Below are 24,958 nucleotides of genomic sequence, written 5' to 3'. Positions count from 1 at the left end.
TGCCACTTCTCAGCCCATCTGCCTAATGCTAGATAAGGTGATTATCCCCTCGTGTAAGGCAATGGTCAGGCCACACCTTGTATACAGGTCTGGAGACCTCATTTTAAGAAGGATGTAGAGCTGTTGGAACGAGTACAGAGAAGGGCAACAAGATTAGTGAATGGAACAAAGGGTTGCTCTTACGAAGAAAGGCTTAAGTTTTGCAAATTACAGTGTCTGGAGACTAGGCACCTGCGAGGTGATCTGATTGAGGTGTATAAAGCATTGAATGGTTTGAGCATGCTCAATGCTGATGGGATTCTTCCTTTTGTTCAGAATAATCGCCTGAGAGGGCATAAATTCAAATTGAGGAAAGACAGTTGTAGAATAGCTGTGCAGAAGTTTAGCCAGTGGGTGGCTGATTGCTGGAGCAAACTTCCATCTGTTGTTGAAGTTGATAGCTTAAATAGATTCAAGGCAGAACTTGACAAACATTTGGAGCGAGTGGATAGGTGAAATAAGGGTGGGTGTTTTTTTTTTTTTTTTTTGGCTGATGCTATATAAGTTTGCTTTCTTGCATCATGTGCCTTTGCTAATGCTAATTTTTCTAGATCCTGTTGCAGTAGCACACTGTTATTAACCACCCCGCCAACTTTGTATTGTATGCAAACTTGGAAATTAAGCCTTATATGCCTTCAGAAGGCCTATGTAGCTGAGTGGTCAGGAGTGGTAGTGCTGCAGTAAAACATGCTGTTTGAGTAGACTGGGGTTCAAGCCCCTGATTTCTATATACAGTCGATCTGCCAACCTACATTAGATCAGTGTGGTAGATTATGGTTAATTTCCCTCAACACGAATCGTTGAGAAGGCTTGCATCCTGCAGTGGATTGATAATGGCTGCAGTTGATGCCTTCACCAATATCATTGATAAATATAGAAAACAACAACAATGGGCTTAATGCTGAACCCTGGGGACTCCACTAATAACAGTCAATGAAGGGCAATGTCCATTAATTACCACTCTGTCTTTTCCCACTCAACCATCCCTTTATTCATAGCAGCAACTTACCTTTAATGCCACACTGCTCCAATTTGTACAGCAGTCTTTAATGCAACATTATCAAATGCTTTCCTGAAATAATCTAAGTATATGATATCAAATTTATTTTTTCCATGCGGTTCCTTTGTGACCACATTGTAGTATCTAATCAAATTGGTCAAAGAAGATTTCCCTTTAACAAACACATGCTGTCTGAAATATAATTGCAGCCACCTTGTCTAGATAATCTTCCATCACTTCCTTAACCAGTCGCTCCATTATTTTCCCTGGAACAGAAGTTAAACTAACAGGTCTGTAATTACTCGTGTCACCCTTTGATTCTCCCCTTTGTAAATTGGGGATAAATTCACACAACTCCAGTCTGTGGTGACTTCCCCTGAATCCAAGGATGCTCTCATAATTATGGATACAGATTTGCTTACTTGCTTCACTACCTCCCTTAATATAATTGGATAGAACCCGTTCATCCCAATGTCTTTCTTATATTTAACTTCAACAATTTCTCTTCCGCTTTCCTCTCAGTTATTAGAAAATCATTTAGATCCCCGATAAGAGTTTGATAAACTTCCAGTATCCCCTTCACTAATGAATACCTCATGTGTGAATGTAGATGTAAAATACCTATTCAGTTTGTCAGCAACTTGCCTCAGCATCATCAACAGTTAAATCAATGACATCAGGTGGCTCAATGTCATTCAGCTCCTTCCTTCTACTGTTAATATAAGTACAGAAGTCTTTGCTTCTGTTCTTTAAATTCTTTGCCAGGGAATTCTTGTAATCTGCCTTAGCTTGCATAACCTCCTTTCTGACTTGATTACAGACTAGTTTATATCTACCATAGACTTTTGTGTCACCTGATAATTTTTATGTATTCCATGCATTTTCCTTCTCTGCCATAAGTCTCATCAGTTCATTTGACATCCATTTAGTTCTAAGCTTGAAATGGCATTTCTTAGTTGGTATGAAAAACCTAGTATTTTCTATGATTACCTCCATGAATTCTTCCCATTTAGAATTTACTGTTGGTACCATTATCAGATGGTCCTACTGTATAGAATTTAAAAACTGTTTGACACCACTGTAGTCACCTTTAAGAAAGCAAAAACCCCTCTCTTTACCCTTGATGGCAGTTATATCTTTAAGTAAATCCCAAATTAATACACAGCAATCACTGCTACCTAGTGGTTCTTTTGTCTGCAGATTCTTAATGCATGAATGATCACTGCTGATAATCAGATAAAGAGTTTTGCTCTCTCCTGTTGCCTCTCTAACATGCTGCTGTAGAAAATAGTTATCCAATAAATCCATAAAAGTCTTGTTATTCATGGTAGTGAGCAACCAACAAGTTGCAGTCAATATCTGGTAAGTTAAAATCCCTCATTATAAGACATTCTGATTTACTGGCCCACGCTTTTTTTCTGTATAGCTGTTCATTGTACTCAAGGTCATTAGGCCTATAACACACTCCTACTCTCATTTTTGCTTTCCCAGTGCTTATGTCACACCAAACTGACTCAAAATGCAGTAATAACAATATGCACTGGTTATGCTATGAAGTTTATGTTATTAATTATATATATAATTAAAATTTGAATGTCCTTATTAATATACCAGTTACACAAAAAATAATACTAACACACTACCAAGTTTGCATTATATGTATTGTGCTATACCCATTTTACTTCAAAGTTATAAGTTAATTATAATTGATAACAAAATTATTCAACCTAAGTGATTCGAACTTTAGAGCTGCCTATTTAACACAATTAAAAATTTTGAATTCCCCTACCACTCACTCTATAACTATAACAATGGCAGCAAGATTCTAACGACATAATGGTTCTACATACATTAAGTAGTATTATTGGATGACTATTTTTTCCATCATATTAGGGAAGCATAAAGAGGAAGCAAAACCCTTGATCTGATTATCCGTATTGATTCTTCATGAATTAAGAACTGGCAGGTAAAAAACCCTCTGGATGGCAGTGATCACAGTGTGCTGAGGTAAAATTTACTGAAAGACAACTTCTGTTAAGGGTAAAGGGAAGATTTTGCTTTCATAAGGGTGAATACAGTGGTTTTGAACAGTTTTTTAATTCTATAAGTGGGACCACCTGATAATGTTACCAAAGCAAATTCTATATGGGAAGCATTTGGGGAGATAATCATAGAAGCTATCAGGCTTTTCATACTAATTAAGAAATACCATTCCAGGCTGAGACCTAAATGAATGCCAAATGAACTGATGAGACTTGTGGCAGAGAAGGAACATGCATAGGATGCATAAAAATTATCAGATAATACAAAAGTCTGATAAAAAAAAAGTCTATGGTAGATATAAACTAGTCTGCAATCAAGCAAGCACTACAGCAGGTTAGAAGAAGTCTCTAACAAAGAATGCAAAGCACAGCAGCAATGACTTCTGTGCTTATATTAACAGTTGAATGACATTGGGCTACTTGATGTCAATGGCTTACCTGTTGATAATGCTGGGTCAGGTTGCTGACTAACTGAATAGGTATTTTGCATCTACATTCACACGAGAAGTTATTTAGGGAGGGGAATTCCAGAAGTTGATCAAAACCTAACAGGAAGCTAAATGATTTTATGATAACTGAGAGGAAAGTGGAAGGGAATTGTTGAAGCTGAACATAAAAAAGGCACCTGGTATAAATGGGACCTATCCTTATTATACAAAAAGAGGCAGCAAAGGAGATGTGCAATTTATCCCCAGTACACAAAGGGGGATCAAAATTTGGCATGAGCAATTACAGACCCCTTAGCTTAACCTCTGTTCCAAGGAAAATAATGACGTCTCCGGTTAAAGAAGTAATGCAGAATCATCTGGACAGGAATGCACTTATATTGCAATTACAGCATAGATTTGTTAAGGAGTGATCTTGTCTGACCAATCTGATTGGATATTATTATGCGGTAACAAAGAAACTGGATGCAAAAATAATTTTGATATCATATACAGTAAGTACTGGTTATAGTGATCACATTTGCAAACTGAATTTTGATTCTAATAAGCAAAAATCAATGAATATTATCCACAGGCTATAAAAATAAAGATATAAAGCACAAACAGGCAAGACTGAACATGTTAACTCTCCCCAAATTACTGCCATCTATGAGCACATGCAAACATTATTATTTACAGATAACACAACATATGGGTGTCATATCTACTTCCCTAAATTGTAGTATTAAGTAGTATAATATACAAAAATGTATATATGTAGAAACTGTCATGTGAAATTGTAAGAATTATTTTCAAAATTTATACATAAAAACTCACTGTAAAAAGTTCTATATATAAGTAAACGTTAGTAAAAACAAGGTTATAATAATGTTATTAAAAGAAATTTTAAACGGCATGTGGAAAAGAACCTGATCAAGGGCTTGTACTTGTAACATGATATTCATTTATTAAAATATTTATTGTGGTGTATAAAGCACTTGACTAGTTTATTTCTTAAAAGAGGATTAATTTTTTCTTAGGGGGAAGAGAAACTGAGATTACAATTTCAATATTTGTGAACTAAATTTATAATCAACAAGTGGGTATACTCAAAGTGGTTATTATTTCCATGACTAAAAGGGCCTTATAGGCCTTCGCAAGTCAAAAACAAATAAGCAGTTACAACTAACTTAGGGGAAGGATGTGGGAAAATATATATCTATTAAATTAACAGATATAAAACTTAAAGCAATTACCCCATGCCAAATTCATCCATATTAGTTTTACCAACCAGAACTGCACCTTGCTGCATAAGGCGTTCAAAAACTGTGGCACTGTATGGTGGAATATAATTGGATAACATCTTTGAAGCACAAGTTGTTCGAATTCCTCTGGTATTAAAGTTATCCTTCACTGCTACAGGAATTCCATCCATAGGTCCTATTTTTAAACCTGGAATGAATGTGCAGAACAATTTTAAAAATTTTAAACCTGGAATAAACATACATAGTAAAAATGAATGCTCTAAACTATTAGCAACGTAATGTTGCTGGTGTTAGCATTAGCATTAACATTAGTAGAGGCATATGATGCAAGAAAGCAAGCTTATGCAGCATCAGCCAAAAAAAAAAAAAAAAACCCCTTCCACCTCACCCCTCCGTTCGTTCGAAATACCTGTCCAGCTGAGCCTTAAATTTATTTAGGCTATCAACTTCCACAACAAGGGATGGAAGTCTGTTCCACCAACCAACTACCCGCTGGCTAAAGGCAAATTTCCGCACATCTATCCTACATCTGTCTTTCCTCAATTTGAATTTATGCCCTCTCAGGTGATTATTCTGAGCAAGAGGCAGTATCCCATCAGCATTGAGCATGCTCAAACCAGTCAAGGCTTTGTACACCTCTATCAGATCACCTCGCCGGTGCCTAATCTCCAGACTCTGTAATTTGCAAAACTTAAGCCTTTCTTCGTAAGAGCAACCCTTCATTCCTTTCACTAACCTTGTTGCCCTTCTCTGTACTTGTTCCAGCAGCTCTACATCCTTCTTGAAATGAGGCCTCCAGACCTGTATACAGTACTCAACGTACTGCAGTACTGCAGTACTGCGGCCTGACCATTGCCTTATACAAGGGAATAATCACCTCCCTATCCCTCCTAGAAAAATTCCTGTATATCATTGATAAGACACCATGAGATACTCTTGCAGCCCATCTGCACTGCTCAGAGAACTTCATATCTGCCTGCACAATTACCCCCAGGTCCTTTTCATTCTCTACCACTGTCAGTGTAGTACCACAGAGTTGATACGTTGCTCTGGGGTTGCTGTTTCCCATATGTAGTACTTTACATTTGTCAATGTTAAACTTCATTTGCCACCTCTCAGCCCATCTGCTCAACCTTTCCAGATCCTGTTGCAGCAGCATAGCGTCAGTAGCATCCTTAACAACCCTGCCAACCTTTGTATTGTCTGCAAACTTGGACATTAAGCTTGATATACCATCATCAATATTATTTATAAATACAGAAAACAACAATGGACCCAACACTGAACCCTGAGGGACTCCACTAATAACATTAGTCTACGATGAGCAGTGTCCATTAATTACCACTCTCTGTCTTCTGCCACTCAACCATCCCTTTATCCATAGCAACAATTTGCCACCAATGCCACACTGCTCCAATTTGTGCAGCAGTCTTCCATGTGCAACAGCAAAAGCCTTTCTAAGATCCAAATATATAATATCAAAGTTATTCCCTGCATCCAATTCTTTTGTGACTACATCATAGTGTCCGATCAATCTGGTCAGGCAAGACCTTCCCTTAACAAAACCATGATGTGTCTGAGCTATAACTGAATTCTTGTCAAGATGATCCTGCAGTGCTTCTTTAACCAGTGCTTCCATTAATTTTCCTGGAACAGAAGTTAAACTCACAGGTCTATAATTACTTGTGTCAGCCTTTGATCCTCCTTTGTGAATTGGGGTTACATTTGCACATCTCCAGTCTGTGGGTACCTCCCGAGTCCCCAAGGAAGCTCTCATAATTATGGCTAACGGATTGCTTACTTCCTTTGCTGCCTCCTTTAATATAACTGGATAGTTCCCATCCACACCAGGGGTGCCTTTCTTGTATTTATCTTCAACAATTTCTCCTCCACTTTACTCTCAATTATTACAAGATCATCTAGCTCACTGCCAGTGTTTACTTCATCTATGGCATTCCCCTTGATGAAGTAATTCTTACTTCACAGTTGCTAACAAAAACAACATAGCATCTAAGTACATGGAAAATTATGTATAAATCTCACATGGCAGAATATCTTAAATAACAGCAGGGCACAAAATTTCATATCTTGATTCAATGAAGACAGGTACTGATGTAATCTTTTTCAGATAACATCGTTTATTGGAGAAAGCAAAACTATAAATCTTACAAAATGCTGATATCCGTTTAGAACAGCAAGACATTTTTTTCTGGTCAAAATAAAATGTTCTTGTTTTTTTCGCCCAAAACACAAAAAGAACCTTTAGTACTCTAGTACTGTGTATAGGTTTAAGGTGAATACAGCAGATACTTGTTGACAATGAACCTTAATTTCTAGTAGATTGTAATTTTTAGATAATTTTTTAGAAAATATATAAAAAGGAATAGAAGGATGTTTCAAAGAACAGAAGTAAAAGGGAGAAATAAGGAAAAGGAAAAAATTATATAAAGTGAGTTTGGAGTCAAACTGTGAATGGATGCTTTCCAGTTAAGCCATCTGTTCAAACTGGTTTTGGAGAAAGAGATGAAATTACAACTGCTAATTCAGAAGAAGAAGAACAGTGCATATGGAAATACAGTATCAGAAAAGGGCAAGTAGCAGAAATTGAATGTGTGTTGTAATTGTAATTGTTGTTTGGTTTTTAGGAGCATTAGCAACTAAGGCCATATTGCTCCGGGATATGCGGTGGTCATTCCCTGACCTTCCCGCATCCTCCGTATTTGGTGGTGACGGGCTCGAACCCCAGTCCAATCAAGAAGCGTGTGCTACGCACTGCTGCTCCTTCCCACCTTGCCACGGAGATGCCTGAATGTGTGTTAATGCAAAGAGTCAGTTCATAAGTGAGGAATCCTCAATTACCTTCTTTTGGATAGAATTTAGGCATTTAAGAAAAGTTTTTGGGCAATACCTCAGATGTAGAAGTAGTAGTAGTAACGGAGGCATGTGATAAAACAAAGCAACCGTATGAGCTTATGTATTACCAGCCAAAACAAAAAAAAAAAAACAAAAAAAAAACAATTTCACACATCTGTTCCCTCTAAAACTCTGTCCAGTTCCCCCTTGAATTTATTTAAGCTATCAATTTCAATGACAGATGGAAGTTTGTTCAAGCAATTAACCACCTGCTGGCTAAAGGAAAATTTCTGCACGTCTATTCTACACTTGTCTATCGACAATTTGAATTTATGCCCCCTCAGGTTTGCAATCTGAGCAAGTGGAAGAATCCCATCAGAATTCAGCGTGCTCAACCCATTCAGGGCTTTATACACCTCAATCAGATTGCTTCACAGATGCCTAGTCTCCAGCCACTGAAATTTGCAGAACTTAAGCCTCTCTTGGTAACAGGACCCCTTCATTCCACTCACCAATCTTGTTGCCCTTCTCTGTACACACTCAAGCAACTCAACATCTTTCCTAAAATGAAGCCTCCAGACCTGTATGCATGGCCTGACCATTACCTCATACAAAGGGATAATCACCTCCTTTTCCATACTAGCAAAATTTCTGTATATCATTGACAATACCCCGTGACCTGCTCTAGCAGCCTGTCTGCACTGCTCAAAAAAATTCATATCTGACTGCACAATTACTCCCAGGTCTTTTTCATATTCTACATCTTAAATGTAGTACCACACAGTTGGTACGTTTCTCTGAGATTACTTCTACCCATATGCAATACTTTGCATTTGTCAATATTAAATTTCAGTTGCCACTTCTCAGTCCATATTTTCTAGCTCCTGTTGCAGTAGCAACACTGCCATTACTGTCATTAACAATCCTGCCAACCTTTGTATCACCTGCAAACTTCGACATTAAGCATGATATACCTTCATCAATATCATTGATAAATATACAAAACAACAGTGGGTCCAATACCGAACCCTAGGGGACTCCACTAATAATATTAGTCCAAGAAGAGCAGCGATCATTGATTATTACTCTCTGTCTTCTCCCACTCAACCACCCTTTTATCCATTGTAGCAACTTTTTTTTTTTTTTTTTTTTATGAAAACCCCAAAATACCCTTAATACCATACTGCTCCAATCTGTACAGTAGTCTTCCATCCACAACAGTGTCAAAAGCTTTCCTGAAATCCAAGTATATGATATCAAAGTTATTTTTTGCATCCAGTTCCATTATAACCACATCATAGTATCCAATCAAATTTGTCAGACAAGACTTTCCCTTAACAAACCCATGCTTTGTCTGAATTATTATTGCAGTCTTGTCTAGATGATGCTGCAATACATGTTTTAACCAGTGACTCCATTATGTTCCCCGGAACAGAAGTTAAACTAACTGGTCTGTAATTACTCGTGTTACCCTTAGATCCCCCTTTGTGAATTGGGGATACACTTGCACATCACCAGTCTGTGGGGACTTCCCCTGAGTCCAAGGATGCTCTCACAATTATGGCTAAGGGTTTTCTTACTTCCTTTGCTGACTCCTATAATATAACTGGATAGATCTGATCTGCCCCAGGTGCAGATCAGAAATATCAGTGTAATACGTTTGTATAAAAAGGTGACACAAAACAGGAGTTAAGGAAGTATTAAGGACAGGAATTAAGAACAAGCAGAAAAATGCTAACAAGATATAGAGATTTCTTGATATTAAGATAGTTCAGCATTCTTCTAATGTATTTTTGTTGGAAAACCAAGGAAGCACTGAAGTGGACCATTTCCTAGAGCCTTGCTATCAAAGGGTGGGGGAGGACAGCTGGCACCCATACCTAAATATATTACTGTGAGTGCTCTACTTTCATGAGGCCAAAAGAGTAATAAGCAGAGGACACATCTTTACTGTTTATGTTTTCCTTACACTCACCTAACCCTTTATCCAGAAACCACAAAATCATATTTTCCTGCAACTAGATCTCTTGGCATTATTGAAGGAAAAACTAGTCTCTTTTCATATTGGAGCATATTCTACACTCAGCACATTCAGTACTATACAGGCTTAACTGGAAAATTATCCAATTATACTTTGACAACTTGAAGTTTAATAGTCAGACCATCATATCTGACATCTAAATACAGCCACTCCCCAACTTACATAAGAGTTGCGTTCCGTGGAACACAATGAAATTTGTGAGTTCTGCATTTCCCTAAATGCTTATGCAGAACTCACAAATTTCATTGAATTTGATTGAAGCAAAAAATAAATGTTCGACGAACATGTAAATAGAATTATTTATTCAATTTTTTATCTCATGTGCAGGAAAAATTACAGAAGTGTACAAAATTACAAAAAATTTCAAAATTTCAAAATTATAAAATTACAAAAAGAGAGAGGAGACAGGCATAACATCAGCAAGTTTTACCTTTCGAGCATTGTTGCCAGAATTAACTCTCCAGCTGATAAGCACACCGCTGCAGAAGTTGAGAGCTGTGGAGATTTAGAAGGTTTTTTTTTTCCCAACACATACAAAATTTCTCTGCAGTTGCAGAATCGGCACTGGCAACTTCACCACATACTTTAATGATTTGGAAACCAGAGTGATGCTTGAACCTATTAAACCACCCGTTGCTTGCCATGAACTTGGTTTGGGGTTCGCCGTACTTATCCTTAATATCTTCATAAATACTTCTTGCTTTTGCTTGAATAGCCGTTGGACTCAGAGGCACTTACTTCTGAATCTGATTTTCCATCCATATTATTAATAGCTTTCCCATCTTCAATATAGCACCTGAATGCTGTTTTGTGATCACTGTTGATCTTAAATGCGTTGATCCTTTAACATGTTCTTTTATACGCACATTGTCCCTTAAAATAGTGTTCCCTGTTGAAGCAGCGAGACCTAATTCCTTGCAATAGATGACAAACTTTGTCCTGCTTCGTATTTTTTAATTAATCATCCCACATGACTGGGACATAGTGGGATTGCTGGTTTTCATAAAAAAAAAAAAAAAAATGCTTGCTAAAATCCAAATAAACAATGTTGAAATTATTCCCAAAGTCCAGCTCTTGAGTGACCCTGTCAAAATAGCTAACCAGATTAATTGACCATGGTTTTTTATGATTCCTTTACAAAACCATGCTAAGTATCATTCAGAATTCCATTTCTATCTAAATGATTCTGAATTCCAACTTTGATCATTGTCTCCATGATTTTCCCTACTACTCAAGTTAGACTAACAGGCCGGTAATTTCCCACTTCACTCTTAGAACCACCCTTATGTATTGGAGATACGTTGGCACTTTTCCAATCCAACGGAATCACTCCAAAGTCCAGTGATGCTCACATAATTAGCTTCAATGGTTCAATGCACTCACTTGCCGCCTCCTTTAAAATTATAGGATACATGCCATCAACCCCAGGAGTCTACAGGCCTTACTGGCCTGTAGACTCGAATTTTTTTTCATTAAATAAAGTGCTGAGCTCTTTTTTTTTTATGATTCCCAACCATAAATAGTTCATTCCAAAGAAAATAATACAGTATCACATAAAATCAAATCATGTTTACAACAAAACCAAAAGATATTAATTTCATTTATTACCTTACCTTGGCTTATCCTGTGATCAGTTTTGGCTGCTTGCTGCTGAGCTAATTCTGAAGTCACTGTTATGAAAGCATTCAAACTCTTGGTATCTTTGATTCTCTTCAGACACAGTGAACAGAGTTCAGAAGCACTAACAGAACCACTCTGCAACATACTAGATATCTATTTTAAAAAAAAATTAGGATACATAAGTATAAAGCAGAGAACATCCAATTAATTTAACAAATGTAATCAAAGTTAAATCAATTAAACTAATTGAATACACTTATCACTTATCTAAAACTGAACTTTGAGATGGCCTCTGGTGTTGAAACAAGTGCATGAACTATCCAAAGATGGCTTTCGGAACATGGTCTGCATGACTATCGGCCCAAGAAGAAGAAGCAGCTTGCTTGGGCTAAAATGCATGTTTCAGCGCTGCATGGCTCGGATGGAAAGCAGTATGTCAGAAGACGAAAATCAGTGGCATACCATCCTGAATGTATAGCACTGACCGTAAAGTTCCCCGCCGGTCAGATGGTCTGGGGAGGCATAACAAGCAAAGGGGTGGGGCAAATTAAGTTTATTAATGGAACGATGAATGCAGAAACCTACACTGCTATCTTGGAGGAGTTCCTGAAGCCCGTTATTAGAGATCACTACACAGACGTCTAAAACTGCATTTTTAAACAGGACTCAGCACCTCTCCAAACAGCAAAATTAGCAAGTTTTATGCTATTTAGATTTAATGATGAGTTTGTCTTCTTGTCTCACAAGGCTTAAAACATACTTATGCCAACGTTTTCCCTTAAGGTGTACCAGTCATACCTCAGAAATACTGGCATTACAATGTTGAACTGGCCTGGCAACAGTGCAGATTTGAACCCTATTGAAAATTCCTGTACATAATGTTGTCTAAAATTGCTCAGAAAAAGCCAACAAGTAAGATTCAGCTGCAGGAGAGCATTGTAAGGATGTGGTACCACGAAATTGGGCAACCATATATCTATATCCAGAAGTTGATTAACTCTATGCCAGATCGTTGCAAGGCTGTAATTGCAGCTCGAGGAGGAACAACAAAATACTGAGGACTTATTTTTCTGATGTTTGTTTGTTTTTAAGGAGCATTAGCAACTAAGGTCATATTGCTCCGGGAATATGCGGTGGTCATTCCCTGACCTTTCTGCATCCTCCGTATTTGGTGGTGACAGGCTCGAACCCCAGTCTAATCAAGAAGCGTGACTACGCACTGTTGCTCCTTCCCGCCTAGCTACGGAGGCGCCCATCTATTATTATTTTTCTGATTTACAGTTTATAATACTATTACGTTAACTCGTCATTTCAGTTTGTACACAAAAATGCAATAAAATGTATGTTTGGTTGTCATGATTGCCATTTGCATGATTTCTCATATTTCCATTAATTATGCATTTTACCCTTTGGGAAGATATTTATGGCAATTAGATATATCAGGTGGAGTCTTTTTACTGGATTTCATTCACAGAGATATATATTCCACATTTCTGCAACCAACAATGGAGCACTGCAAAACACAATATTTGCAAAATTCACAAGTGATGCAGTCTTTTTGTCTGCCACGCTACATGTGGTTGAGACTAGACAATGGATGTCAGAACCATTTATAATACATTGTACATGCATGATACATTCTAATAGTAATAAAATATTTATGCTCAAATCAAAATTCACATGCTTTACCTGCAATCGATTTTGAACATGGAGAGACTTTCTGTACTTACGAAGATTGAGCAATAAGTCTTCAGCACTAAGGCATGGGTTTATGTTCGACTTAGAGACAGACACTGTTATCCACAGTTGTGCCTAAGTTGCTAATATCTTTTTAAATTGTATAGCATTACTAGAACAGGTGAATCCACCATACAATTTAAAACTCTGAGACAACATAAGGACGGCTTTTCTTGAAGCTTACTAGCCTCTCATCAGCTGTTGGGTGGTCTCTATTTATATTTAGCAAACATATGCTAAACTATTATAATCCATTTTGTTTAAGTGAACAGCCAAGCAATGTATGGAAGTAAAACTTCCATTTATAAAGAAAACAACTGTTATGTTTACACAGAATTGGGCTGTACTGGCTCTAAGCAGTACAATACTACAGGATTGAGGGGTATTTCAATGCAGCAGTTGAAATCAAAATTTAAATGATTTACTGCATTGATTTAAATTATGCAGAGATTTTTTGCTCTGTATAATTGAAATCTCACAGAAGACCTAGCACAGAGTCCTAAGCACTAAGCTGTGCACTTATGTCTTATTTAGAGACAAATAATCTGCTCTCAACATCTGGAGAGAGAGAGATTCTGAGGGCAGAAAGTCTCTCCATGATTGAAATCAAATGCAAGTAAAATGTATGATTTTTAATCTGATTTCAACTACTACATTGAAATACCTCTGCAATCCTATAATATTTTATGCCGTTCTACCACTGCATCACGCCAACATGTTTATGCATACCAGCTATATTCCACAAATTATAATGAGCACATATATGTACTGTAATCAGATTGAAAAATGCAATACTAATGTGGAATACAAAATGCAATACAAAAAAGCCATATACATTAGTATCATAATATCCAGGGGCTCACATCTTGTGAATATGGGCTTGGCACACCCAGGGTCCTGAGCTGGATATCATCATCATTCTTTTTCTTGGTGATTCCCTTCTACTTCTCTCTCTCTCGGGGCAATTCAGAATTTTTTTTTTTGGCTGGTGCAGCATAAGCCTCATGCTTCCTTGCACTATATGACTAATAATAATAATAATTAGAGGAATTTATTTTATGTCATAATTTAAGTGTTTTGAATGAACCTTTTAAATCCCATACTTTTGATAACATTCATGGTTTTTCCAATATTGATATCACCTTGGTAAATAATCAATTAAATAGAAAAGTTAGTTCTTGGGATGTTGTTACAAATATGACTAAGTGATCATAGAGCAATTGTAATAATTATAAATTTATCAGAAATTAGCAACACAGATTTGTCAATAGATGGTACTTTGAGATTTAATTATAAGAATATTAAGTGGGACAAATTTAAAAGTGCTGTGTTACATAGTTTTTCAGTTTATACTAGGGACAATTTAAATTCATTAATGGCTTCTGAATATGCATTTTTTGTTCAGTCTTCCATTTTTAATGCTTTAAATTTGGCTGCTAAGAGAAGGAAACAGAGAGGTTACAAAGGAGAGAAGTGTTTAGAATTAGGAAGCTTTTTCAGAGGGTTAGGGGTAGGAGTAATTATGAAGCATTAAGGTATAAAGAAATGTATAAAATTAAGAGGAGAGAATATCATAAGGCAATCTAACACAAAATTAATGCATGGAAAGAATTGGTCTGTACTACTGGAAATAGTGAGCCACGGGGATTGTTGTTTAAGTTAACCAGAAACAAGTTTAATGTTAATAATTTAATTAATATACTGTGTATTCAAATGATACTGAGTATTGATTGGTACTCTACAATTTCTGCTATTACTAGTACTTTATTTTTGAATGACAGTTGTAAGGAAGATAGTGTACAGCAGCAACAAATTAGACAAAGGAATGAACAGTGTATACTGGATCATCTTTTTTTAGTTGTCAGCACATCGGCTTCTGCGGCCAAATTGCACCTCCCAAGGTTTTTGCATTTTCTACTCTGATCCAAGCCCGAGGCAGGATTCGAACCCGCGACCTTTCAGTTGCCGGGCAGGCACTTTACCCACCCGGCTAGCCCGGTCGGCACTAGATCATCTGAGATGGAGTTGTTTAATATTGATGAAGTGAAATTTGTATGTTCTAAGGTTGGGGATAATAAAACACCACATTTAGACTTGATTGAAAAATAACTGTGTTAAAAAGTTTGTTGAGTTGTGTCCAGAAATAATGGTTAACATGTATAATAAGTGTTTATTGAAAGGAGTTTTTCCAGGATTTTGGAAAATTGCTCTGTTAAAATTATTACAAAAATCTGGCAAATTATTGACTGATCCTAGAGGTTATAGACCCATTTCATTATTAGCAAATTCATTATTTCGGCAAAATACTGAAAAGATTGTTGTTGTTGTTAAGGCTAGAGAAATTGTTCAAGGAAGAAAATCTTCATTTTAAATGTCAGTATGGTTTTAAAAGATATAGCTCAACAGAAGATGCCATACATGATTTAATTAATTTTAGTGTAAATTCTAGTGAGAAATGTGCTAGTATTATTCATAGATTTTGAAGGAGAATTTGATACTGTATGGTATCAAAGTGTTCTTTTTTTCATTAAGAGAATTAAACGATCCCAACATCTCTATTACAATCCCAATAACTCTATTAAATGTTTGCAATTAGCAAACATTTAATAGAGTTATTGATCACAGTTGTCCACAGGGATCTGTGTTAGTTAGTTATTTGGTTTTTAGGAGCATTAGCAACTAAGACCATATTGCTCCGTGGATCTGTGTTGGGTCCTATTTTATGGAATCTGGTCTTAAACCAGTGGTTAAGTAGAACAATCCCTAATTGTCATAAGTTGGCTTATGCGGATGATTTAGTTTTGTGTGTGTGACAGGGAGATTTAGAGTAGTCTTACAAAGTAGAATGGAGATTATTGTTCAGGATTTGACTGATTGGGCCACATTAAACAAACTAAAAATTTAATCTACAAAAACTGTCATGATGTTATTAAAAGGAAAATTCGACTACAACAGACCACCTTGATTATTAACAAACAGTAAACAAATTCCTCTTGTTTCCCAGGTAAAATATTTAGGGGTTATCATAGATGAGAAGTTATTGTTTTCACAACATTTGAATTATTTAAGTAGGAAAATAAAAAATTACACTGCCTCTATAGTTAGAGTTACCAGAAAAGATTGGGGATTAGGTAAGTGCATTTTGTATCTATATTATAAAGCTATTTTTATTCCGATTGTGTTGTATGCTGCATCAATCTGGTACGTTCGTACTGTCAATGTAAAATTTAAACAAAAGCTATTATCAGTCCAAAAAATAATGTTAACTATTTTAAGTGTTTGTGAGATGGTTTTGACCAATGCTCTACAGGTGAGTGCGGGGGTATTGCTTTTGGATTTAGCAGTTGTGTAGAGAGGTTTTTTGTTATTTTATACGTAAGGGAAAACAAATTACATTTATGGGGATTACTAACGAGGTTTCTTTTGGAATTAGCAAACAGAAGAAAGAAATTTTGGTGAAATTAATTAAATTATGGCAGGACCATTGGAATTCCAGTAGTACTGGTAGGGTAACTTATTTATTTATACCTAGTGTCAAATTTCATTTTAATAACAAATTGTATTGCTGGTTTTATCCAAGTATGGAATGCTCATATTTGATTACAGGGCATGGTTCCTTAAAAAGTAAGTTGCATCGATTTGGTTTAGTGGAAGATCCTTACTGTGTTTGTGGAAGGTTGGAAACATGGGTTCATATCTTATATGAATGCAATTTGTATGAAGAATTTAGATTAGACTTATTTAATTTTGTACCTAATTTTATTAGGGATTCTGAATTAATTTTGCTGTCTAATGAAAGCAATTTTGTAGAATTTCAATGGTTTTCCAGGTTGACATTTAATAAAAGGAGGCATATACCTGTGGCTACTAATATTGAGTAAACACCTGTACACTTTTTTTCCCTCTCTCTCTCTCCTTTGGATGGATAGGCATTCTGTCTGGGAGGGGAGAAAACTTTTTTTTTTGCAGGCTTCATGGAATTACCATGAGGCAGGATTGTTGCACTCACTAGTAAGGGGTATTCTCCTAGTTGGGGCATGTTTTTTTTTTTTTTTTTGCTGGCTCTTGGGTGTGGGCAGCCCAGGAGTGGGATTGCTATCATCCACCAGTCTTGCACACTTACTGATGGGTGCGGGATCTAGGTACAATATTCACTGCCAGAGTCAGTAGACCCAGGCTCGACTCCTCGCGCCAGGGATGGACACCAGGTGGTATTTGCCCAATGGACTTTCACTTGGTGGCAGAGTAGTGAAACAGACTCAACATTGGACTCATCAAACTGACTCAACATTGCACCGGCTACCCATGTCAACTGGATGCACTGCCTTAGATTTTATGTGCTTCTTAAATAACCTCTCCTATCCCGTCGGTCCTTTCTGTATACAATGTACTCTCCATATTCAAATTCTGCATCCTTTATATCCGAGTGATACATCATCTCTGATATCCCAACAATATCTGCATTTATGTCTTGACCAGTATCTCAAATTCATCAAATTTATTTACTATGCTCCTACCATTGGTGTACATGCACCTGTCCTTACTTTTTTTAGTTACCCTAAAAAAATAGCCCATGTATTTACTTGTTTCATGAAGACTCCCAGCAGTCCTTGAAATCCACAGCACCTTGCATTCCAGGCTGCTGCTCATTCCAATAGAAGTAGTGCAAGAATCACTTTCACCTCTGCCTGAGGCTACCGTAAATTAATCAATTTGTGTATCCCTCTAAGCTAGCAGTTTTCTAACCCGACTACCTCGATAGCATCAGCAATATATTCTTGCACCCTTAGAAGCAGTCTCTTCTGTTATCAAGCACAGACCACATTGAGAAAATTCTACCTGATGAGCCTCGCACAATCTCTCCAGGCCAAACTGATTGACAATGCTCTCATCATATACTCACTCCTATCATGTTTGGGCAGAATTGCAGACACTTTCAAATTTAACCCTAACTCGTGACTTTTTTTTTCAACACTGCCCTGTACTTGCAAAGTAAGTCTGCAAATCTCCTATTCAATGTCATTAGTGCCAACACGTAAAACAATATTACCTTTTGTGCCGTTAAAAATGATATCTGCTCTATAACATCAACTTTTGCCCCTGGCAGACATATTCTCATCCTATTCCACCTATCCTTTTTACACATATATTTCCCATTTCGCTGACAATATTGTCCATATATTGACAATGCTGACCATACTGTCATGTCACAGAAGCAGAAAACTAAGTCTGTCAAAATAGCCAATTTGTTTATGAGTCTGAGATTTACATACAATGAAACAGAGGACAGGCTGGATGAAAGTTCAAAATTTTAAAAATTAAAAGGAATCCTATACTGGCTGGCTGGCTAGTTGGTTGGGTATTTGGCATTTGATAGCACACTGGCAGCTTAAGCCATAATGTGCAAAATTAGAGGAATACTGTGTACATGCAGCCTTCAACAAAAGAAAAGGAAAGTGAATTACAAAAGCATAATGTGCCCTTTTTGTCCTGTAAGGTTAAGGAATTTGTGGAATAAGATTTGTAGATGTAGCCAAGATGTACTTCATAATTAAATAAAATGTAACTCAGAATACCATTAAAATGCAATCATTGTCATCTTTTATGTTTGCATTCTTAATTAAAATAAAATCAGTAAAACCTATTTCCCACCAGAAATTTTACAGGATTTTACTATTGTCATATGACATTAATTGTCATGCTAGTTCTGATGTTAAGCCTGATGTTGTATTCTTAATTAGAATAAAATCAGTAAAACCTATTTCCCACCAGAAATTTTACAGGGTTTCACTATTGTCATATGACATTGTCATGCTAGTTTTGATGTTAAGCCAACCTATATTTGTGAATATGTATACATAGGGTGCCCCCAACTTTATGTCATAACTTCAGAAGGTTGTTCCCAAGGTCATTCTGAGTGAAAATGTCATTAGCATTAGTAGAGGCATATGATGCAAGAAAGCTTATAAGGCATCAGCAGAGAAAAAAAAAAAAAAAACCCTTTCCTTACTGTGTATATGCCCATAAACGCTACCTTTCAAATAACCATAGCTTAATAATGGTTGAAAATCAGAGACATGTTGATTGACCTCATAAATCACCTCCTGAAGTGGGCCATCCTGTACATAATTTGAATTTAATAAAATATCACTTCCAGTTTTTTTCGCAATTATAATATGAGAAAGTTACTTAAAAGGTCTTGAACAAATCTAGTTCTGCCTTGAATTTATTTAAGCTGTCAACTTCCACAACAATAGATGGAAATTTGCTTCAACAATCAACCACCCGCTGGCTAAAGGCAAATTTCCACACATCTATTCTACAACTGTCTTTCCTCAATTTGAATTTATGTCCTCTCAGGACATAAATTCTAATATTCCTCAATGGCAGCCACTGACATTATCATTGCAAAGCTTGTAAAAAAAAAAAACTCATATGTGTGTATTATCTTCATTGGAAAACAAACTATGTTCACAGCTGGCTTGTATAAATGTCCATCCTTACTGTGTATATGCCCATAAATGCTACCTTTCAAATAACCATAGCTTAATAATGGTTGAAAATCAGAAACATGTTGATTGACCTCATAAATCACCTCCTGAAGTGGGACATCCTGTACATAATTTGAATTTAATAAAATATCACTTCCAGTTTTTTTTTTTTGCAATTATAATTGCAATTACTTAAAAGGTCTTGAACAAAATGTAAGGCACACAAAATTCTAAAAAAATATATACAATTCTAGAAAGTATGAATTAAAGATCTTTGTTTTTATGATTTAATATTATTATTATACTGTTATGAATTCATTATATTGAATTCATAAATCATAACAGTATTAATCATACTGTTATGATTAATGAATTGTTAATCCCACCCACACTCTCGTGTTTCTCCTAGAAATTTTCTCCAATATCAGCATTAACAGAGTGCTACCAACCCTATATAAAATGCTAGAAGTTATTAAAAACATAATATTTCAAAACCAAGTATACATCCTCCTTGTAATATTACTTTGTTAAAAGTAGGCATCTTGCACTTTCCTTAATCAGAGTTTTGATTAGAGACAAGGCCCAACCATATATTTATGTGCAAGTACAAACCCACATTCAGGCCACCCCACCCAAAAATTAGTTATTGTTATGGTGTTTGCTTCCAAGAGGGTACTTTTTTCTGTCAAGCCATCCCCATCAACTGGGTCTTGGGAAGAAATGTCTCCTCCCCTTTCACTCACATTGTTTAGTTCTGTTCAGAGGTGGAGTGAAAAAACAGCAGTTATATTTTTAAACTTTGGAAGCATTGGTTATCCACAAAAAACAAAAATTATTATAATAATCACTAGGGGCTTCACCCCCTGCTCACTGCGCTCGCTTCTTTTGATAAAATAATAAAAAAAACTTACAGAAGTTTCACCTCTGTGCGTCTCTCTTCCTCAGCTATGAATACATAAATACATTACTACTCTATATAATATCGGTGTAGATACACCATAGACAACTCTTAAGGAAAACTAAAATTGTAGTGTGAAAGGCATCATTTCATCTGTATCTCATATTGTGCTCATCCTTCACAACAAGTTACCATGTATTGCACTACCTCAAATAAGTTAACACTTCGCTAATAAAGAAGACTTGTCAGTTATTCTCGGTGGGCACCACCACCCAGAAGGCACCATTTCAAAGTTAGTTGGCTTTCACACTACGATCGTAGTTTTTCTTTAAGAGTTGTCTATGGTGTATCTACACTGATATTATATGTATAGATATAGAATCTTAAACTGTTAAAATATTATGCCTTGTTACATTTAGTTTATTTAAATAAATACATTACATATGGAAATCAAGAATGGTACCACATGGTCATAAACATAGCGCATGGCCACTCTTAAACAGAAGTTTTTCTTACCACAGTAAAACAAGCTTCTATTTGTTACGTATTACCACATAACCCGCATCTCTTCTCCCATTGGCTGAATAAATATCATTAGGAGGAAAATTATTTTAATGTATAGAAAGATAATGAAATTTACAGGACCTCAATTTCTCAATTTTTTGTGCATGATCATGTGTATATAAAAAATAAATTTTAAAACATTGGTTAGGCCTTATCTTGATTATTGTATACAAGTTTGGAGACTCCATTTCAGAAAGGATGTGGATATGCTGAAAAGGTGCAGTGAAGAGCAAAAAGATTAATGATTGTCATATGGTTTTAGGAGCATCAGCAACTATGGCCATATTGCTCCGTGTACTTTCTGTAAATTGTGTGTGTTCTGTGGTCAATTTTCTGTTTGCTGGATGAAAAACCCTGAGTCCAGTAGAAAAAAACCAGGCTACTCTCGCTTGAGACTGACTAACTCAAGCAACGTTGTGAAAACGGCCCATAAAAATTCCTCATACCATCAACATGACTCGAACTTGGGTATTTTCCAACAGGTGTGGGGATTAATGATTGTCATAAAGAAATACCGTACAGGAAGAGAGAGAGAGACTGCTAAAGAGATGCCAGGTTTGTAGGTTGCAGTCAATGTCGACGACTGGCCAGTTTTTCAAACAAGTTTCTTAAGTTAGAGGCTGGCTGCCAGGTTAACTGCTGAACCGACCCTATAACATGCAGGATTTGTATTATTATAATTTTATAAATACTCAGGATTTCAAAAAAAAAAAAAAAATATTTAACATAACATATAAATCAGTATTCCGCAACTGGTGTGCAGCCACAAGATGACAGGTGTGCCATGAACTTTGCTGAAGCTGTATACCTATAAATAATACTATACATATTATGATTAGAAATTGACAACTGAGAACTTTTACCTATTGTAAGAAATTAACTGTACATTTACTCCCAATTACATTTTTTATATATGTTTGTAATATTACTCATTGTTATATTTCTCAAAACACCATTTTTACAGAAACACAATGTTGTACATATGGGACAGTAAATTATTTTTTGTGAGTATCCAACACTCACGGACACATTTTGGTTGTCAATAAGGAAAGAATACCTGGCTATCTCCGAGATGGCAATTAATGTGTTAATACTGTTTTTGACTACATATTTGTGTGAACTGGGCTTTTCGACCTTGACTGAAATTAAAACATCAAAGAGGAAGAGACTCAGATCCACTGATGAAGAAACGAGGCTTGCATTATCAATGATTCCGCCATGCGTCAGCCGTTTGTTTTCAGCAAAGCAGGCACAAGTATCACATTGAAGGTATGCATAGTTATTTGGTTTAATACTAATAGATTTTTTTTTTTTTTTTTTGACTTTGCTTTTGTACATTGATTTAGGATTCATAAAACGTTAATATATGCATGAGCCAATTTCTGTTGGATTTTTGGAATAATAATTTATTCTATTGTGACTAACAGCATATTTATATTAACATTTCCTTAAACTATGCTTTTTGGGGGATAAACATTTTGATGTGCCGTGTTGTGTCATGGACAACTTAAGGTGTGCCATGAAGAGAAAAAGGTTGCAGAACACTAATATAAATGATACAAAGCATGTACCATCTATACATTAAACTCTATGATAAAAACAAATGGTAAGTAATTCGGCTTCCCCTAATCCCCCTGATGGCAGTGCTACTGAGGTGCTGCCATCAGAATTCAGTATCAAATGTTGTGGCCTTGGCCTGTATGCATTGATGTAATGCAATTTTTGTCCTGGTACCTTCTCCTTTCTTTAGTTTCCGATTTGATGTTTTACACAGACATAACAGCGATGTCAGGTTTAGTGTCTTTGTTTCAGTGCAATGTTATTATTTTTTTTATATATACAGTAGTTAAAACTTTTTTTGTGCTTACACAATGAATGCTTCTGCAAAAGTTGAACATGTCAATAATAATAAATCTCTTCTTGCAAGCATAAAAGATCAGGGGGATTTGTTTGGCTGAAAGACACTATATACTCTGACTAGTTAGCAACATATGAAAATCTACATGGCAATTTTTAGTGTAAAATATGACAGTATATATAAAGAAGAGAAAAAGGTTGCAAAGAGAGAAATCTGTTCTACAAGCAACAAACACATCAGGTACTGTTAAAGTGTTTTTGAAAGATTCAAAAATCCTATCAGCTCCTGAAATTGACTATTAAAATTAGTAATAAGAATACTTTTATGCTAAATAAAAAATTAAGAAATTTTATATGAAAAATAAGATATGTATTTTTTACATTACAATCGTTTGTCATAATTCTGATGGATTAAATTAATGAAATTTTTATTTAATACGGCAACATCACTAATTCATTGTTCTACACAGGCTGGGTACTGAAGTTATGTCATTTAATAGGAGTGTTTTCCATTTTGTAAAATTTTCCATTTGGGCTCCTGGTGCTACATTAAGAAAATGCTAAAAGATAATACATACTATTTGTTAATATAGAAAATGACAAAAAAAAAAAAATATCTCTCTCATTTTATAAATCTTCCAACCCTAGTTGCAAGTCCACAACTTGACTGTACTGCAACCTAATCAAGGCTTTCGGTAATAACCCCAAGAGCATCTGGTGAGTATGGGCCTGGCACACCCAGGGTCCTGGTCATTTCCTTCTACTTCTCTTGTTTTCTCTCTCTCTCTCTCTGAGTAACTCAGAAATTTTTTTTTGGCTGGTGCAGCAAAGCCTCGTGCTTCTTGTACTATATGGCTAATAATAAAAAAGGTGAGATGTACGAAGATGGATGCAAATGCATCACTTGCACTAAATAATACAGAGTAAATAAAGACTAATGTAGAGTAGATGCACATTAACTGTTCGGGCAAGCGGCAGGAGAGAGTGGGTGCTGCTCAGCTTCAGTACCCCCAAAAAGATTCGATTAAAACAAAATACATAAGCAGTTTTATCTAGTCAAAGCAGTTGCTATGATCCTTGGCAATACTATCCACTGAAATATCCTGCGTGCGCTAGAGGTTGAAACTACTTCATTTGTTCTGTAGAATTATACAGCGTATATAAATTTAAAAGACAAAATACCTGGATGATCATTTGACAGCGTTTGGGGTTTATTTTTTTACGTTGATGATAAACAAGAGCCTGGTTTTCTTTCAGTTAGTTTTTATTAATACAAGTCAAAATCGATTCCATTCAATACCAGGTTAAATTCATTACTATACAGCGTAGTGTTAAAATTAACTTAATTTTATATTTTATTTTATTACTTTACCTCTCGAATGCTTAATGATAGTAAAGAAGTGCCCATATTGTCTTCAGATATATGTTCTAATTTTTTTCTTCAATATGGGTTAGGAGCACTAACTTTCACAAATGGGATATGTACATCATAACTGAAAAACAAAATTTCGGCACACAATACGTTCGCAAAGCAGCCATTAAATTACATCCTAAGAATTCAATTAGCTGCATTATTTCCGAAATTATAAGTTATTAAGTGGGGGAAAAAGGGAAAAAAAATGCTCTTGGCTAGCCGGCCACAAACAAAACATTCTTCTTTTCGATATAGCCCCTCGTACACACACAATACACAATAATTATGTTCGGCAGCCGCTCAGGTTTAATTGAACGGATATAGATGGCGACACGTGAACTATGACGCAATGATGTAATTCTACAATGAGCCAAACAGAAAATAAAAAATCACAACCAAATTCATAAATTTATTACATGCAAATATGGAATCATCTTGGAATCATCCTAGACGATAAGCAAAACTTTAATGCACATATTTGAAATCTTGCAGCCAAAACCAATTTTTTTTTTCGGCTGCTCTTTTCATGATTTCAAGATACTAATAATAATAATAACAACAACTGGCAAACTCCAAAAAGAGATAACGTCCACAACTACTGGTACAATAAGCTCACTTGCACACACAAGCACCTGGGAGCAGTTCACGCGAATGATAAGGCAACCAGAGACAATCCCGAAGTTTCTCACTCAAGGAATTTCATATCTAAAGC

General features: G+C 35.9%; 1 protein-coding gene across 2 annotated transcripts in view; it reads right to left on the bottom strand.

The window, feature by feature from the left end:
- GatA (glutamyl-tRNA(Gln) amidotransferase subunit A, mitochondrial) overlaps positions 1-24,395 on the bottom strand; it is an 85,534-nt gene extending 61,139 nt beyond the window's left edge. The window contains exons 1-3 of one of the 2 annotated variants that reach the window (XR_016547294.1): positions 24,205-24,394; positions 11,279-11,438; positions 4,763-4,958 (exon numbers count right to left, since the gene is read on the bottom strand). Coding sequence is in view for 1 of the 2 variants with exons in the window: in XM_090379745.1 (XP_090235871.1) it covers positions 4,763-4,958; positions 11,279-11,438; positions 24,205-24,240 (392 nt within the window). In the remaining variant the exon portion in view is untranslated. Of the gene's footprint in view, positions 1-4,762; positions 4,959-11,278; positions 11,439-24,204 lie in introns of both variants that reach the window. The other variant, XM_090379745.1, reaches the window with a different exon arrangement.
- Between the last annotated feature and the right edge of the window lie 563 nt (positions 24,396-24,958).

The sequence above is a fragment of the Mastigoproctus giganteus genome, chromosome 8 (assembly GCF_048544385.1).
Source record: "Mastigoproctus giganteus isolate SK-2022 chromosome 8, ASM4854438v1, whole genome shotgun sequence".
Lineage (NCBI taxonomy): Eukaryota > Metazoa > Arthropoda > Arachnida > Uropygi > Thelyphonidae > Mastigoproctus > Mastigoproctus giganteus.
The sequence above is the reverse complement of the archived record's forward strand: the minus strand, read 5'-3'. Positions and strand labels throughout refer to the sequence as shown.